The sequence below is a fragment of the Lagopus muta genome, chromosome 24 (genome assembly GCF_023343835.1).
Source record: "Lagopus muta isolate bLagMut1 chromosome 24, bLagMut1 primary, whole genome shotgun sequence".
In the NCBI taxonomy this organism is placed as follows: Eukaryota; Metazoa; Chordata; class Aves; order Galliformes; family Phasianidae; genus Lagopus; species Lagopus muta.
The window spans coordinates 3113010-3131007 of record NC_064456.1 but is presented as its reverse complement, the minus strand read 5'-3'; the positions used below and the strand labels follow the sequence as shown (position 1 = coordinate 3131007).

The 17998-nt window shown below is 52.3% G+C and overlaps 1 protein-coding gene across 1 annotated transcript in view; it reads left to right on the top strand.

The window, feature by feature from the left end:
- Positions 1–599: 599 nt before the first annotated feature.
- LAMB3 (laminin subunit beta 3) overlaps positions 600–17998 on the top strand; it is a 20069-nt gene continuing 2670 nt past the window's right edge. Inside the window, exons 1-18 of the mRNA XM_048926060.1 lie at positions 600–939; positions 1030–1100; positions 1733–1887; positions 8633–8747; positions 8883–8956; positions 9175–9366; positions 9751–9814; positions 10111–10286; positions 10514–10634; positions 10922–11110; positions 11193–11348; positions 11891–12087; positions 13117–13231; positions 13491–13860; positions 14012–14172; positions 15071–15279; positions 16338–16544; positions 17137–17281. Coding sequence (XP_048782017.1) covers positions 878–939; positions 1030–1100; positions 1733–1887; positions 8633–8747; positions 8883–8956; positions 9175–9366; positions 9751–9814; positions 10111–10286; positions 10514–10634; positions 10922–11110; positions 11193–11348; positions 11891–12087; positions 13117–13231; positions 13491–13860; positions 14012–14172; positions 15071–15279; positions 16338–16544; positions 17137–17281 — 2779 coding nt within the window. The 5' untranslated portion in view covers positions 600–877. The remainder of the gene's footprint in view (positions 940–1029; positions 1101–1732; positions 1888–8632; positions 8748–8882; positions 8957–9174; positions 9367–9750; positions 9815–10110; positions 10287–10513; positions 10635–10921; positions 11111–11192; positions 11349–11890; positions 12088–13116; positions 13232–13490; positions 13861–14011; positions 14173–15070; positions 15280–16337; positions 16545–17136; positions 17282–17998) is intronic.

Below are 17998 nucleotides of genomic sequence, written 5' to 3'. Positions count from 1 at the left end.
TGAGGCTGGGCACCTCACCCTGCTGGCTGTGCAGCCTGGCACTGGGGAGAGGGAGACCGAAGCCCTTGGGTGCAGCACCCACCTGAGCCCCGAGCACACCTGGGACACATCCTGGGGTAAGGACATCCCTGTAGGGACGTGCCTTGAGGCACCCGAGATCATTTCCTGCAGGCCTGCTTGTTCACACCACTGTCACACTGTAAAGTCTGGAGCAGCTGAGCTGCCCGGAGCTGGGTGGGGATGTCTGCAGTGCCTGAATCACGCCTTTATCACTGCTACACCCACGGGCACCTCTCTTCCAGGTGAGGCAGAAGCTTGTTAAAAGCCAAACAGGAAGGCAACAGCACTTGGAGACGGGTGTGACTGCAGGGATCAGCTGCTGGGGACAGCCCTCGCCACCGGGCAGGTACGTGAAGGGGACCTGGGGCACCTCAGAGGCTGGGAATGGGGCTCCGGTCACACAGGACAGCAGTGGGGGAACTTCCTGGAGTGGAGCGTGCTGCTGGCTGCCCAGCTCCCCTAGCAGCTGCACTTATCAGTGCTCTCTGCCCAGGCTCAGGGCATTGGGATCTTCCAGCTGGAGCTGCGTTAGGCAGCAAGCAGCACGGCCAGGCTGAGGGGCAGCAGCACGGGGTGGCTGTGGGCTCCTTTGGCACTGCTCGATGCTGTGTGTGTGCCTGTGGCTTTCTGGGGTCCCCAGAGCCAGGCAGGCAGAAATTGGAGCTCTGCAGACAGCAAGGGTTGCCTGTGTGCTTCACCTCAGCAACAACACAAAGATCCACAGACAGTGCCTGGGAAGGGGACTGCCTTGTGCTCAGCTCAGGGGGACCCTGGGTGTCCTGTTTGGTGAAGGGCTGCAATTCCCTGTGCTCATCTAATGTACAGTCTGAGGGGGTCCCTCTACATTATTCCTGACTTTCACCTGCTAGTTCAATTAAAGTTAGGTAGATTAGGAATGTAAAGTGCCCAGGATGAGGTTTAATATGGTATTTTCTGATATTTTTGCTTACACTGCAAATTCCTCTCTAGGTGTGTCCTTGTCCTTTGCGTGATGGAGTCTTGCTGCCAGCTTTGGCTGTGGGCATTATTTGTCCTCCTCGGTAAGGCTCAACATTCCATGCTTCTGGAAAAATGGGAGGGAAAGCTGTTTGTTGCCTATTGGAAATTACCTTGATCTTTTAATTGGGTTTGTAAATGAGTACTGCAGTGAGTTATATTGCCTAGAGCTTCCGTGTGTGCCATGGTTTAAGCGAGGTGAGTTTACGGATAGCTAAATTTCTTGCAAAAGTAATTGGATGATTATGTTTATTGATGAGAAGGGAATGATAGGAAGGTTTTCTGTTTGAGGCTAAGAAATGCTGCTAGGTAAGCATTGGGTTAGCAGCACTGCAGCTGGGAGATTGGCGTTCAGTAATAGTGCTTTGGGAAAAGGATGCTCTGTGCTGAGCAACCTCCTGCAGGGCCTGTGGGTACATGGAGGGAAACCAGTCTGGGTTGCTAAGTACAGTGAGCAGGGAACTGAGCATCCCTGGAACCGAGACGTTGGGATTCTGGAGATGTGTCCTATCAAGAAGAGTTTCAGGAGCAATAGCTACAAAAAGCTATTTTAAGCTATTAAAAACAAAGGCAATTCAAGGATGAACCCTCATCCTTTCTGGCGTGCCCAGGTGCAGCTCTGTCCCAGGCCAACCTGCTGCCTTAGTCACTGTGTTCTCCTCTCCTGCCATTGCAGCCTGCCCACAGCCAGGGGTAGCACAGCCAGCCTGCTCCCATGGGGCCTGCTATCCCCCCACGGGGGACCTCCTGCTGGGACGGGGTCAGCACCTGATGGCCTCTTCCACCTGTGGCCTCACCAAGCCTGAGACGTACTGCACACCGCACGGAGAGGTACGTGCTGCTCCTTCTGCTCTAAGCCTGTGTAGGGATGCTGATGCCTTTACCCATCCTTTCTACCCTTTACAATGTTTTTCATCAACTTAGGGTGTTTGTCTCTCTCCCTGCATGCTTTGTGTCCCCTCCAGCCCTGGGGTCCTCCTCTGCACCACATCAGGGCAGAGAAGCTGAGTGTGAGCAGGGAACAAGCTGTGCAATGGGCAGAATGGAAGCTTTTGCAACCAAAAATCCAAAGCCATCCAGTCCCCAGCCTCCTTAGCTGTAAGCTAAATTCATTTTTCAATTGTCAGAAATGGGAACATTCCAAGGCTTTTGCTGGAAGAGCTGCTGAGCCAAGCGGCTGTTTCCAATTAAATGGTGTGGGGGTAGGAAGTGGTGCTCAGAGGATAACAGCTGCAGCTGCATGTTCCCAGGCTCCAAAGCTGTAACCAGAATCCAAAGTCAGAGCTAATGGCTCATTCCTTAGCATTTTTCAGCTCTGTGCTCAGGCAGGGGTGCTGTCTGTGATGCGAGTGCTTCCTTATACCTCTCTGTGTTAGTCTGGAAATGTGGCTGTGCTGGAGAGCTTGGAATGGGCTCAGTGAAGGGCAGGCAAGGAGCACCTTGGGAGGGTGCTTGGATGAGGTGCTCAGGAGGAAAGGACACAGCAGTCCTCCATGAGGATGTGCTTTGTGCAGTGAAATCCAGCTGGAATGAGCCAGCTTTCTTCTGTGAAATACCTTGAGCACAAATACCTGTTTGGAATGGAATTGGTGGGAGGCAGAGAGGTGGTGGTGGCCAGCTGGTCTTCAGATCCCTAAAACATGCGGGTTTTGTATTCCTTAGAGCTTGTCAGTGGAATCAGCACCTTATGCTGATAAGTACTGACGTTAAAGGAATTTGGAACAGTTAACGTTGGTATGTTGAGTTGGATTCCATCACTTCTAGCTTTGAGAATAGAAGCTTTGTGCATTTAATGCCTTTCCTTTGCTGGAATCGGAGACCTTCATTTCTTTTCTGCAGCTGTGATGGCTGCTACAAGTTGTGAATACTCCAGCTTCTATCTTTGGAGACATCCTCATGCTGAGCATTTCCTAATTAAAGCCAAGATGAGTCTCACAAACTCGCTTTTTCCCCCCTGTTCTCATCCCATATAATAGTCAAATGTATTCACTGACTCTTTTTGTTGCCTGGTTCGTGTGTTGGTGCCAAATAGGTACAAATTTGGAGTGGGTTTTGCAATGTCAGCACAGGGCACGGGATGAGGGGTTGCTGTGGGTGCTGATGCCTGGTGCCAGCTGGCTGATATGAGCCGTCTGCCCGCCGCCCTGGGGGCTTCTTTTGCAATCCTGCTGGGCTGCTGGATTGCATCCCCTGCTCCATTGTCTGCTCCGGATCCCTCTAACCTTTATACTTTGCACCACTGATTGCTCCATCCCTTGCAGACTCGGGATTGCCATTTATAGCACAAGGGACTGTGGCGACGATTAGAAAAGAGAAGGGGGGAGGAAACCAGACAGACCAATGGCCTGGCTTGGAAATCACTCAGAGCTCAGGAAACGGCTGTTCAAGGTGGCAGGGAAGGCAAAGAGGAAAACTGAAAAAAAAAAAAAAAAAAAGGTGTCCCTGAATTTGATGTCCTGAAGGCACTGATGCATGTGGAAAGACTAAGACAGGTGTGATTCAAGGCTGGTTAGCTCATCTCTGTCTGGATGCTAAACATAGCGCTTTGGAGGCAATGAGGGGAACCAAGGGGAGGCTTGGTGTGGCTTTCATGTGGATTAGCAGCTCCTGGCCTGGCCGCCCCTTCAAGGACAGCATGAAGGCACTCACTCTGCAGCAATGTGCCCTGGCCTTCATGTCAGAAGATGCCTGTGTCCTCAGGGCCTGGCAGTGCTTTCAGCTGAAGGGCCTATTCAGAACTGCAGTTGTAGTACCCAAACCACTCTGCAAATCACTGTGACATCTTTTGTTTAAAGAATAGGCAAGATAGGGAAAAGATGATTTGCCTTCCTTTTGTATTGCTGCTCTGTTTCCCGCTTTTGGGAGCAGTCTATGGGCACATGGCCATTCTGTGGGTCTTCACACCCTGGCCCTGGGAAACATAGGATGTTAAATATTATTCACGTAAGGTTTTCTGCCTGCTTGCATTTGCTGTTCATGGGCATTTGGTGGATGTGAGCAGTATGAGGTGGGAATCAACCAGATCCCTTCTTGTGCCACGGTTGCATCCCTCCCTATGGTGCCCAAGCACTGAGTTGGTTTTGGCTGCTCCCGAAAAACATGGGCTGATGCTTGTGAAAGTGGATATGTTGAAGAGTAATGATTCTGTCTGCCTTGCTGCTACCATCTGATGGTTACATCTGTTTCCACCTGCATGAGTTGGCTCATGCCACGCTGCCTGCTCCTTTGGGATTCCTGGGTGTGTTGGAATAGGGAAGCTCCCACTGAAACGCTCCTGTGCTCTGCAGCTTGTTTGCTTTCCAGACCCCAACCATGAATCAAGCTCAGGTCCTTTACACAGAAAAACGCCTCCTCAGAAGCAGGGAATAATTATAGTCAGATGGGACTGAGGAGGTCCCCAAGTTCAGAATCACAGAACGGCCAGGGTTGGAAGGGACCTCAACGAAGCTCCAACCCCCTGCCACACACAGGGCACCAACCTCCCATTTCATAGCAGCCCAGGCTGCCCACGGCCCCATCCAACCTGGCCTTGAACACCTCCAGGGATGCACAGGGCATCCACAGCCTCTCTGGGCAGCTGTTCCAGCACCTCACCACTCTTTGTATAGAATTTCCCTCTGACATCCAACCTCAATCTCCCCTCCTGCTCAAAGCAGAGCTGATGGTGCTTCACAATGCTGAGGGCTTGCACCAAATAATTCCTGCCCTGCTGAAGTTAATTCAGCAGCTGTGGTGCTGCTCTGTGCTATCACATCTCTGGCATTCAGACACACCTTGTTCCTGGTGCAGGGATATGTCTCTACCTGCAGCAATGCACAGAGGAAAAAGGCAGTTTCCCACTTTTCTCCTCCTCCATTCTCCATATCTTTTTTTTGCCACCTGAGTGCAAATTCCCACGTATGCTCTCAGACATCACGTCACCCCTCGCAGAGGCAGCAGGGCCTCTACAACGTGCGGGGTGGGGAGCAGCTCGTGCAGCACAGATTTGCAGACTGTCATCGTGGCAGGCTTTAAGTGAAGCCTTTCTGAAAGGAAATGATGTGAGGACAGATTGGGTGAGGAAAACAGGCGCCCACATGCTTGCTTTCAAGCAGGAGGAATGAAGTTTACTTCCTTAGCCCTCATGCCTAAGATGTTCGCCCTGCTGCTGTCCCGGCCCTGCAATCACCTCTGAATTTGGGATCACCAGCAACACCAGTCTGAGGACAGAGTGCTCTGTGCTTTCAGCTCACTGTGTTGCTTCTGACTGGCTCAGCATGGAAATAGCATTGGGGGTTATGGCTAAGACACACATGTGTGCTTCAGAATTGAAGTACAGTCCCATGTTATGAACACAGTTTGCTCAAAGGAGGTTCAGCTGCAGTGACACATCTATTGGTCCTTCTACAGCATATTCCTATGGAAAGCAGATGGAGCACATCCCTGCTTGGCCTGGTGTGCAGTGCTGGTGTTAGCAGGGAATCTGTGGGGCTGGGAAAGGGAATTGCCTAAGAGCTCTGACAGGTGTCTTTGTTCCCAATATAACTTACTCTTGCTGCCAACTCCATTTTTGAATGCTCCATCTCTCTGTATACATATAAATTTTTCCTGCCCTCTACTCCCCAAATAGAACTGGGGCAGTGATTACTATCGCAATAGGATATTAATTGCACAGGAGACACGAGGCTGCCGCATGCCTGGAGCTGACTCCAGGCAACAGGAGCAGAGCTCTGACTCACAGAGCTGTGTTGGCACTGGACCACCAAGGTCCTGGAGTTCCTAAAGGTCTCTATTTCATGACCGGAGAGCACTGGCTTCTCATATGTGCTGAATGAGTTGCTTCAGTTTATTTTGAGTGATGCACCTCAGCCAGGTTTTATTTTAAGGGCTCTTTACTCATATGAAAATGGCAGCTATAGCTACTTAGCATACTTTGGTCAGAGGCCATCAGCTTCAGGTCATTTGAAGTTTTCTGCCCCTACATGTGAGGAGGGGAAATGAGGAAGGAAAGCCAATGCCAGGCACCCTCCATGCACGGGGTGAGAGCAGAGAGCAGCACGAGGCAGAGTGGCAGCAGGGCACAAGGATGGGGCTGGGCATCCCCAAACTCTGCAAAGTGTCCCAAGAGTGTCTTTTGGTCTTTGCAGCTGTCCATCACTCATAGGTGCGTGCATGTTTCCACTCATGCAGCCCATCCACACATGCTCTGCTTTTCTATGTCATATATGCTCATCTTCACAACAGCTTCTGCATAGATTATTTTTTCTCCACCACTTACTTGTAAAACAGGAGTCTGTCTATTCTCAGCACGCTTGCTTTTCCTCTCAAATGACCCCCTCATGAGTTACCTTTCTAAAGATTCGACCAGATTTCATTTGTTCCCAAGATCTCCACAACCTGAATTTTGGCTTGCTCCAAGGGCAGCACTGAAGTCAATGAGTACTTTCTAAGCAGACCCATCTGCTAGCTACCAGGACAAACTGTGGCTCTTGGTGCTTCTGATTTGCCACACAGCCGGGAGCCTTTGCTGCTGGCAAGAGGGGTAGAGATGGAGAGGGCCCGAGTTTAGAAACTGTGACCTACTGACTTCCATTTTGTCACGTACTTTCATGGCCCTGCTCTATTCCTGTCAATCCTGGCTCTGATGAATCCACTCAGGCTGTTTCTGTGCTGGTAAATAGGAAGGGGAGAATTGGGGAAAGGTGTGCTCCTAGGAAGCCTTCCTTCAGACCAGAGCTGGGCCGTCATTTTTGGTAATTCCCTCTGCCCCAGGGAACTTTGAGACACATGCACAGTCAGTAATAGCGAATTCTCATGTTGTGCAATAGAGGAATTTCACAATTTGCTCAAAGTGCATGAAATAATTTTGGCTTTCCAGCGTTAATTTTGGCCTTAATAAAGGTGGAGGATGGGAGAGGGGAAAAAAAACCCAACTTTCCACACTCAGGTCCGAGGCTGCCCTGGGGGATAAAGCTAGGAAGCTGTGAATTGGTAAAGATTGCTGCACAGCCCCCAGACGTGGTGGCTGTGAGCTGCCTCTTTGCTCAGCACCGTGTTCTGAGTGCGACTGCAGCCAACACTGGTTGTAGCTGTGGGATGTGCTCATGTCTGTGGCTGTGAATGGTCTCAGTAAGCATGCATGAGTAATTCCTAATGAATAATTTAGCTGACATTAACCTTTCCCCTTGCAGAAATGCATCCTCCCCTGTTCTAATCAGAGTCAGAACTGCTGGGAAGTTTAATCATTATTAGCAGTTGTTTGCTAGGTTATTTCTGTGGATAATTGCTCTAGCTTTCCTGCTGTTTTGCTGCTAGCAGTCATTATCTGCAGCGAGCTCCTCTGCCTGGGTCAGGGAATGGTGCTTCTGGGTCAGAGAACGGTGCTGCTGGTTCCTATTGGCAGTGCTGGGAGGAGGTGGTGGAGCCAGGGAACTTGCACCATCATGCAGTGGCAGGTCTGTGTTTGCTTACTCTGCAATATTGTTATAAATGCTGTAGTTAGCCAAGTCCTGTTCTGGGGTATTTATAGACAGAGAACATAAAGAGTGGAAAATATTGTGGAAACAGAGTGGTTTAAGCTGAGGATCTCTTCTCTATATCCAGCACAGTGCTCAGAGGCTTCCAGGCCAAAAAGTGCCTCCTGCTCAGAGCCAGCTCCTGCCTTGGGGTGCAGCTAGGACCAGCAGGCAGGGTCTGTGTTTGGGTTTCATCCACAGTAGCTGTTTGCAGCCTTCCCATTCAACCACCTCAGCTCCACCTGCAGGACCCCCCGGTTTGGTGATGCCCATCTGCTTCTCCATGCCACCTCCCCCCTTGGCCATACCTTCCCACTCCCTGCCTCTTGCTCAATCCCTCTCTGTCTCTTTCCAAATGTTTCTGAGCCCACCCATGTGCTCCACGTACCCGGCAGCCGTTCAGAAGCACCAGCACGGCGCGTTGCTTGGTTGGTCAAAAGCAGGGTGTTTGTTTGCTCCCCGGGGATCCTGATTTCCCCGTTGCCCATGCCACGTCTCTGTTTGCTGCTTGAATGAGTTGCTTAAGTGAAGGGCTGAACTCTGAGTCACCTGACTTCCCACCTACTGACTTTTCACCCGTTGAGCTGTTTGCTGCCACTGCTCTTGGAGGGGAGAGTGCAGAGGTGGCTGAGCCCCGCACAGGGTTTGGGATGTGAAAGGAAGACCCTTGTGCTCACCCAAGCAAATAGCTGCTCGGCCATTGGCACGGGGCAAATTGGTGCTGAAATTGGAGCTTTATTTTGAGATTTGCAGTTTTGGAGAATGATATTTTTTTTTTGAAGTATTTTTTGATGGTTTGCTAGAAATATATTTCGGTCAAAACAATTTTCGGTTTTAGTTTTTAACCCTTTCATTCATAAGTTTTCTCTTTTTACATGGAGCGTGAGGGTAACCACTCTGGTCCTGGGTACCACTTGGCACATGATGGCAGTTCTCCAAGTCTCCAATAACTCAGCTCCATTGATGCTGTGTGCTTTTCAATGATGTCCCCAGTGTGTTGGCTCTTTGTCCAGTGCTGGTGGGGTCTGCACCAGGGCTGTGCCCTATCCCACCCACCTCCCACTCACCTTCTCTCCTTGCAGTGGAACATGAGATGCTGTAAGTGTGACTCCCGGCTGCCTCACGCCCGCAATGGGCACCGTGTGGCCAACATGCTGTCCTCTGCTGGGCGCGCACGCTGGTGGCAATCCCAGAGTGGTGAGTGCTGGTCCCCAGCAGGGCTGGGTTCAGTGAATTCGGGGAAAGAGGGGAATAGATGGCTTGGCTTATGCAGCCAAATGGTGTGTTTTCCTGAAGTCCTGCATCTCTGAGGCCATCTCTCTGTGCCCACAGGCATGGAGCACGTTTCTTTGCAGCTGGATCTGGATGAGAAGTTCCAGCTCAGCAGCGTTGTGCTGGATTTCAGGGTCAGTATGCAGTAGTGCTTCTCACGGGGAGTCGTGGGTGGTGATGGGTGGGCATTGCTGGTTCCCGGTGGTTCAAAACTTGATGGAGGCCCACAGGACACAAGGTTTTGGAGGGAAGGAGAGGAGAATGATGATGAGGATGAAGATCTCCCCAGCCCTGGGTGGGAACCAGTTCACAGCATCACCTTGCAGATGTCCCTCTCTCCCTGATGTTACAGTCACCGCTGCCCGCTGCGATGCTGATTGAGCGCTCCACAGACTTTGGCAAGACATGGGAGGTGTACCAGTACCTGGCCTCTGACTGCGCTGCTGCCTTTCCCCACATCCCCCGCGGTGCCCCCGAGAGCTGGGGGGATGCTCGATGCCAGCCTCTGCAGGCCCAGCATGGGTACCCTGTGCACGGGGGCAAGGTGAGATTTGGGGCACTTGGGTGGGTTATGGAAAGGTTTCCAGCCACGTGCCTGTGCCCCATAGTGTGACCATGGATTTGGGGTGGGTGGCTTGTGTGGTGTCCCAGAAACACACGGTGGCCCAAAAAGCTTTTACCAGTGTTGTATACAGTGATGCTGTACGCATCCAGTGGGGGGCTCTGGAGGATTCCTGTTGCTCCTAAGGGAAAGCCCTCACTCCTCTATGGGTTAGGTTATCTTTCTGCAAAACCCTCTGCATCTCTGAAGCCTTTTTTCTGCCTTAAGTGATGGCTGGGGTCTGGAGCACACCCTTACCCTCAGAGTTTGAGAAGACAGCACTCTGCTTTTTCTGCTTTTTAATTAATTTTTTTTATTCCTTCTAAGGTGAAATTCAGTGTCCAAGACCTGGCATCTACCATTACTACCTCTTACAGCCAGTCTGTTAATAGTAAGTGAACAGCCTCTGTTATGTCTGAGAAAGGGAGGGAAGACACAGCCTGCGGTTTTCCAAGGGGTGATGGAGGATGCAGGGCTGGAACAGCTCTTCTTCAAGCAAAGCCTTAAGCTGCTGTGTGCCCAATGGCTGCCCCTGGAGTGCCAAGGAGCAGCCTTAGGCCTTTGCTGGTGGTTCATCTGCTCAGGGTGCTGGTGCTGCTATCTCTGAGCCCGCTGTGCGCAGCGCGAGGCATCTCTGCAGATGGCACCTTGATGCTGCTGTCCTCTCACAATGTCTGTCCCCAACAGAGCTGGGGCAGTTCACCAACCTGAGGATCAACTTCACCCAGCTCCCACACATCATGCACCACAGCTACCGCTCGCCCAGCAGCTTCTATGCGGTGACTGAAATGCAGGTGCTGGGAAGCTGCTTCTGCAATGGCCACGCTGACCGCTGTATCCCTTCGAGGGACCTGCATACCATGGTGAGCTTCGTGATGCAGAGAACAGCCTGGGGACAATGCTGCATGTAACTGGGGGGAGCAGTGCCCATTTTACCTGCAGCCGTGGGATGGTGGCCATGAGAATGAAGGCTGTTAACCCATGTCTTGTGTGGGGAGGGAGGCAGAGGGGCTTTGTGAGGAGTTTGGGAGCTTGATGGCTGCAGGGGCTGAGCTCTGAGCTCTCACAGAGTAATTGCTCTCTGCTGTAGGTGCATGGGCGCTGCGAATGCCAGCACAACACTGCTGGCCCCAACTGTGGCCACTGTGCTGCCCTCTACAATGACCGCCCCTGGGCCCCCGCGGAGGACAACGACCCCCATGAGTGCCAGCGTACGGTGACAGCCTTCCCCTCTTCCTCCTCCTCCTGAGTATGAGCTGTCTCTATAGAACGGCTTCCCAAAGCATTCTGCTCCACCGAGGCTGCAGCCAGGCAATATCACGGATGCACTGGCACCGCTCTGCTTTGCCCAGTATGCCTCAGCTCCATACTGGGACTGTTACTGGGTGCAGAGGTGCCATGCAGGGGACTAGGGCACCCTCTAGTGACAGCGTGTCCTGTGCTGCTGGAGGGCTTGCACACTTGCAGCACCAGATGGGCTGTTTGGGCTTTCTTTTAGAGTGTAACTGCAACGGCCACTCGGCCTCGTGCCACTTCGACCCGGAGCTTTTCCATGCCAGCGGTGGGGTGAGCGGGGGTGTCTGCGATGACTGCCAGCACAACACGGAGGGAAACAACTGTGAGCGCTGCAAAACCAACTATTTCCGCAACCAGCGGCAGGATCTCACCCATCCTGAAGCCTGCCAGCGTGAGTGCCCAGTGATCTCCCCTTCATACTCCTCAGCTGTTCTGAAGGCAGCTCAGCAGTGCCACTTCTCACACCTTTCCAGCCTGCGAGTGTGACCCAGACGGCACGGTGCCAGGCTCCGTCTGCGACCCGCTCTCGGGGCACTGCGTCTGCAAGGAGAATGTGCAGGGAGAACGATGCCACCTCTGCAAGCCAGGCTTTGCCCAGCTGGCCCATGCCAACCCCCTGGGCTGCCGCAGTGAGTATGCTGTAAGACAGCCCCTGCTGCCCCTGCACCTCTGCCCTCAGCATCTTCTGCAAGGGTTGTGCTTCCCAGCCAGCTTGGGTTTGGGATTTCTGAGATGTAGCTGCATTTTGCAAAACGTTATAAAGCTCCTTGCTTAGGCTGTGGCCTGTCTCAGGGATGTGTTTGGCCACAGGGATAGGGAGAACAGGGTTCAAGGCATGCATAAGGCTGTGCCCTGTTCCTGATGCAGGGAGCTGCAGGAGGTGCTGCAGGCAATGCGGCACAGGCAAGACAGGCTGTGTGCAGCAGAGGGCAGCCAAAGCTTGGGGTGGACGCTGTCTGTGCTGGGAACAGAGGTCTCTGGGGCTCCTGAGTCTGGCTGCTAGGCTTGAGCAGGCAGCAAGTACAAGAGCAGGGATGCACCTTTGTGCCAAGCTCTTTTGCAAAGGGAGAAGTGGGAGAGCATGTCTCAGGCAGCAGCCTCCCAGCTTTGCAAGAAGCCAGGCTGCTGCTCAGCACCCAATCTTAATCCAAAGAACCTTTCTCTGTTTCAGGATGTGCTTGCAACGTCCTGGGAACGCGGCAGAATGTGCCCTGTGATGATGAGACAGGGAGCTGCTCCTGTCTGCCCAACGTGGTGGGCACCGAATGTGACCAGTGTGCAGCTGGGCACTGGGACATGGCGAGTGGCCGGGGCTGCCGGCCCTGCGAGTGCAACCCCAGTGGTTCCCACAGCATCCACTGCAACCAGGTAGTGCTCTGAGCATCCTTTGGTGGTCACTAGCTGTCTGTAGGCCATGGTGCTCCCTTTGGAAACCATTCCAGCAATATCTATTATTGTTTTCTCTGCCTGCTTCAGTGCAGCTGGGGGTATCACTGCCAATGGAAGCTGTCCTGCTGGACAGCACTGCAGCCTGGGACTGCTCAGAGCATTGAAAGCACCTGTTCCAATTTTGGGAGCTTTTACAAATGGGCAGTGCACTTCCTACTGCAATCTGTTCTTGTTTTCCTAGAAGCACTATGACAGACTACACAGGAAAATAAAAGGAGGTGATAATTACGGAGGCAAGATTAAGCCGCACTAAAAGGCTTGATATTTATTTAGCAAGGAAATCCTAATAAGAGATCTTCAAGCAGGCACGGCAAGTTAATTATCCTCATTTGTCAACGGAAAGCATGTGTGTCACTTCAGCCTTAACAGATAACTGGGAAAATTATAGCTAAATGTAAAAATGCTGTTACAAAAGCAGAGAGCCAAAGATAGGTTCTAAACAACACAGGGAGGAGACCTGAGCTCAAAAACTGGTTTCTTGTGGGCGATTCCTTTGTCTTGGAAACAAAACCTAAAGCTTTGCAGTGCTCATGAGTCAAGGCTGTTTGCAGACCTGGCCCCACAGCTTTGCTGTTGGCATCGCTGCACCCACATCCAAGGACATGGGCTGTGTAGAGAAGACTGACAGCAGGCTGGTGACAAAACGCCTTATTTCCATTTCGCCTCCACAGCACTGGGGAGCTGTGCTCCCTGCTGTGCCCCTGCATCTGTTAAGAAGCATTGCGGAGTATAATTGCTGCTTTTACTTCAGGTGCCGCTTTTCCTCTGCTCTGCTTCATCTCTCTCCCAGGCTGGGAACTCCTTTTATGGTTTTCCTGCCCCCAGGTAGGAGATGAAGCTGACAGGTGACAGAAAGGCTGGGGAGCAGTTCAGCACTCACCAGGGAGGGCTTTTCCAGGAGCATAAGCAGTGCTGAGTCTCCTCCCTGACGTCCTTTTCCTTTCTCAGTTCACAGGACAGTGCCAATGCAGAGAAGGCTTCACGGGGCGGACGTGCTCTGCTGCACAGCAGGAGCAGGCCTGCCCAGATAGGCACTTTGGAGACATCAGGGTAGGATGCACAGGTAGGGTGCATCACGTTCACTTTTGGCACAGCGTTTCTTAGCACTGTGAAATCACCACTATTCTAGAAAAACAGCACTTGGTCCATGTTCTGACATCAGCATTCTCCACGCTGTTTCACCTCTGTCCTTGGCACTGTGGAGCTACCAGGGTGGGTCCCACTGCGCATTGCATTGCCATCCAGCTAGCAGGATCTGATCTGTTGTTATTTTCTCCTTTCAATGGACCTCACACCTTCTCTCTCCCCTTTCCATTGCCCAGAGTGCAACTGTGACTTCCAGGGTACCGTGGACATGGGGTGTGACAAATCCACAGGCCGCTGCCTCTGCCGCCCAGGTGTCACCGGTCCCCGCTGTGACCAATGCCAACGGGATCACTGCAGCACCTACCCCAGCTGTGAGCCGTGCCACCCCTGCTTCCACACCTATGATGGTGACATCCAGCGGCTGCGGTTGCGCCTGCAGCAGGCCAGCCTGAGTAACTCCAGCATGGGGCTGCCTGGGGGCTCCCACCTGGGCCTCCGGCTCTCACGGGCACAGAGCAGCGTGCAGCAGGCGCAGAGCATCCTTGGTCACTCATCTGCCACCGAGCAGGGCCTGGCCCAGCTGGGCAATGCACTCACTGCCATCAGGTGAGGGATGCACTGCTATGCTTCTGTAACTCGAAATATTGAACTGCCCTGCAGTTCCACCTGGTGCACCTGTAGTGAGAGTCCTGCTCTCTGCCTACATGCACTTTTCTCTCTGCTCAAGTTCACGTTTTCTGCGTTTTCTTTTTTTCAGGGAGCAAATGCAAGGTGTTAATCCCAACTTTCAGTTTCTGGATGTGACTTCCTCTCTATCAAATGACTTCGAAGCTCTCAATAGCAGCCTGCTTACCATCAGTGCCCAGTATCAGAGCAAGAAGACCCAGTTTGAAACCAGCCGCAGCACAGATCTGTCAGGTACAGCACTACAATTCTAAAATCTCTTCATTTGAGGCTGACAGTTAACCTCAATAGGACTATGTAGCTGATGATTATCTAGTGGCTGTGTGGAGGAGATGGAGAAGTTTTCGGTCTGTCAGCTTAGGAACAGCAAACATCCTCTCTCCCTCCTGCGTGAGAGATGCCTTCTGCTCTGCCTCATCTCTGACCAATCTGGGGCTGTTTCCCATGGTTGTTGGGGCTGGGCAGCTCAGTATGCAGCCCCATGTCCCTCCCACCAGCGCAGCACTGTGTGCCAAAGCACCCCAACACCACAGCTCAGCAGGGATAGGGCTGAGCCCAGGGAGGAGGCGTCATCAAGTTGGGGGCGGCTGCAGGAGTAATGGCTGTGTGCAGATGGAAGGGATGGAGGGGTGGAGGAGAATCAGCAGCTAGCTGTCAGGTGCTCAGAAGATCTAATTACGCCCTGTGATGCTGCTGGTGGTAGGTTGCCATTAAATCCTTGCAGCAGCTAATGCTGTCCAAGTGCCATCTTCTGCTGCTTCCCCTGTGCTACACTGCAGAGTGTGGGGCTCTGCTCTGGCGGTGTGAAGGGCTTTGAGAGAGCTGCAGCACAGCCCTGCATCAGCACACGCATGGCTTTTGCTTTAGTTTTGTTTCAGTCTTAGAGTCCTAAACATGAGGTCAGTCCTTCAGCAAAGCTCTGCAGCTCTATGTACAGGAATGGCTGAAAGGCGTTTGAAAATAAAAGGAGCTTTTTATTTGTGCCTTCATGACTAATCACTCTAGCTGTGTCCCCCTCCTCTCCATGCACACATCCACTCACAGGGTAAAGTCAATGCCTTCCTTTCGGTAGCTCTGCTGCATTTATGACTCACTGAGGCATTTGTGTCATTCACCGCCTTTATTCCTGCAGGAGCCTTTGGGACCATCCGATCTGCTCACCAGACATCCACCAACGCCAGCAGCCTTGCTGCTGCTGCTGCCACTCTGCTGGCCACGTCCAGGGAGAGCCGCAGGGACGCAGCAGGGCTGGAGGCAGCGGTTGCCATGCACAGCAGCAAGCTGCTGGCCCTCAGATCCCAGATGGCCTCATCTCCCAATCTGACTCCTACCGTGAATAAGGTGAAAACAGAAAGGGGTCCTCTGTGCTTATATAGTTGTCAATGGGGCCTTGTGTAGCTTGAGGGGCAGAGGTCTTACCCAGTGGTTGCATGTCTTTGCTCAAATTGCCCATTGTGGCACCACGAAGTGGGCACGGGGTTGATAGGTTGATGGTTAGACTAGAGGATCTTAGTGGTCTTTTCCAATCTCAATGATTTGGTGAAGACTTTGTTCAGAGAGACTTGCCCTGAATGGCAAAGCTCTGCTTGTGGACATCAGAGCAGAACCTTGCTGCAGACAGCAGACACCCAAGCTCTCCTTCCACCCCCTCCCAGCCATGCGCATCTTTCCTCCAAGGACTCTCTCACGTGTCAGTTCTCCTGTCTCACAGACCCACTTAATTTCTGGATGAGGTTCCTTTTCTTTCTCCTTCACTGCTTTGTTATTGCCATGGAGATCCATTTCAGTGCCTCCTAATGCACGGTTGCTGTGGAGACCACCAGCCTCCCCTCTGTTTTGCAGGGCACCATCGTGTTCCTGAGCACTCAGGGGGGCTGGTGCTTGCACTGGCTGTGCACCTGCCCGTGCCCTGCAGCAGTGCCTTCTCTGTTGGGTGGCAACATGAGAAGGTGCCAGGCAATCAAACACACTGCTCAGACCTCCTCATCCTACTGTCTAAAAGCAAATTACAGAGGTTGAGCAGGGTTTCTCTACAAGGGAAGAGCTGCTGTTCTGAGGGTCAATGAAGTGATTGCTCCATGTGCCAGCATGCTGCTAGCAGCCAAGCAGACGTGCTCCAGTCACTGCCATTGCTTGGGCTGCCTCTGAGGGTGTCCCCAAGAGGAGCTCCTGCTGCACAGCACACCGTGTTCCTCAGCCTCTTGGAGAGAGCCTGTCAGAATGGCAGCCCCCGTCAAAATGATGGCTGCTGTCAGAATGGCGGCCCTTGACAAAATGGCGGCCTCTGCCAAAATGGCGCCTCCTCCAAAGCGGAGGTCCCTGTGAGACTCCAGCTTGACTTCAGAAGGCCTCAAATCCAAGTATGGGCCTCACCGCCCTGCTTCTCTCTTCTTTTCCAGATCTGTGGTGGTTTCCGAGCGGAGACGTGCACCCCAGCGCAGTGTGAAGGCTCGCCGCTGTGCCCACAAGATGGTGGCATGGCCTGCGGGGATGGCCTCAGCTGCCGCGGTGCTGGGCCATTAGCTGGAGGGGCCCTGCGTGTGGCTGGGAAAGCTGCGGGGGAGCTGGACAGCCTGAGTGCACGGCTAAGGGAGACAGCACAGCTGGTGAGTGCCAGCAGGTCTGAGGGGTGGGCATGGAGGGGCAGCCCACCATAAAACACCCAGCCTGGAGCTTGGTCTGAGGTTCAGTTGTCTGCGCAGTGTCTTGGCCTCTCCTTGGCATAGGGGGCAGAAAGCTGCTCTTGTATTTCCAGTGGGAATGTCACTAACAAGCTGGAACTTGGCCTCCTCATGGTGTTGGGATTAGCACTGGGATGACAGAAGGGTGAGGGATGTGGAAATACCTCAGAATCTGCAGGGATGCCCTAACGTTTGATGCAGCCCGCAGTGCTCGTGTTCGTGCTGCTGCACCTCTTTTCTACAGCCTCCAAGGGCTTGTGCAGATTGAGCAAGGTTTCAAAGTCATTCAGAATCCATTTCAAATGGGTTTGCAGAATGGTACTGCCTCTTTTGGGAGCTTTCTTTGCAAATCCAGCCCTCAGACTTTAACATTTATGCTCCTTGAAAATGATGGCATGTTAGAAATGGAAATAGTGTAATTTCAAAGTGACCTGCTCAATTCACTGAGGGTTTAGGGAGGGCTGTTGGGATTCCAGGTCAAGTAGGAATGACTCCATCAGGATTTTGGTTTTTGCAGATTAAAATGACGGAGGCATCTGCTAATCAGATTCAAAGCAATGCCTTGCGGCTCATGGAACAGATGAGCATAACAAGAACCCAGATTGAAGGAGATGTCCGGCATGCCCAGCAGTTCATCCAGCAAGTTCGGAACTTCTTGTCAGGTAGCAGTGTGCAAGCTCACAGTGTGTGTGTGTGTGTGTGTGTGTGCAGGTTGGCTTCTGCATGGAAAACCCAATTTTTACAGTGATATTATGTATGAGAATAGTGTACAAAGGAGTCACTGAGCAGCTCACCCCGGCTAGACTCTCAGCTACCTGGTTTATCCAGACCTCTCTGGGAGTCTTTCACTGTCCTTAGGTCCAAGGGCAAGCCATACCCATGACAGATGCCCCCCAGAGGTTTGCAGTCAGCACTGACCACAGTGTAGAAGACTTTAGCAGTGACCTTATGGACAGGAGATAAATGGACGTCTCTCTGGAACAGGCTGCTAATCGTGAGAGAATTCCTCATTGTCCTATAAACCAGTGGGATGACTTACTGTTCACAGACAGATTGTAATAACATAATAAGCCTCACGAGCATTAGCTGAATAAGAAAATCAGGTCACTTGGTGCTGCCTGGTGTTAATGATGAGGGAAGATATTTCTGAGCTAATCACTGGGCTAATGTCCCTTGGGCTCTGCCTGATTCCGATTCCTCAGATTTATTAACTTTTATTTGTGCAATAAAAAGGGCTTGTGTTGAAACACTGCCTTATCTACTCAGTGGTGCAAGCTCTGCCTGTGCTCTGCAGGAACGTGGGGCGCAATTGTGCCTCAGCCCCTCTGTGCTTTCCATTTGGTGCTCCATTTCCATCAGGATGGGGCAGATCATGTTCA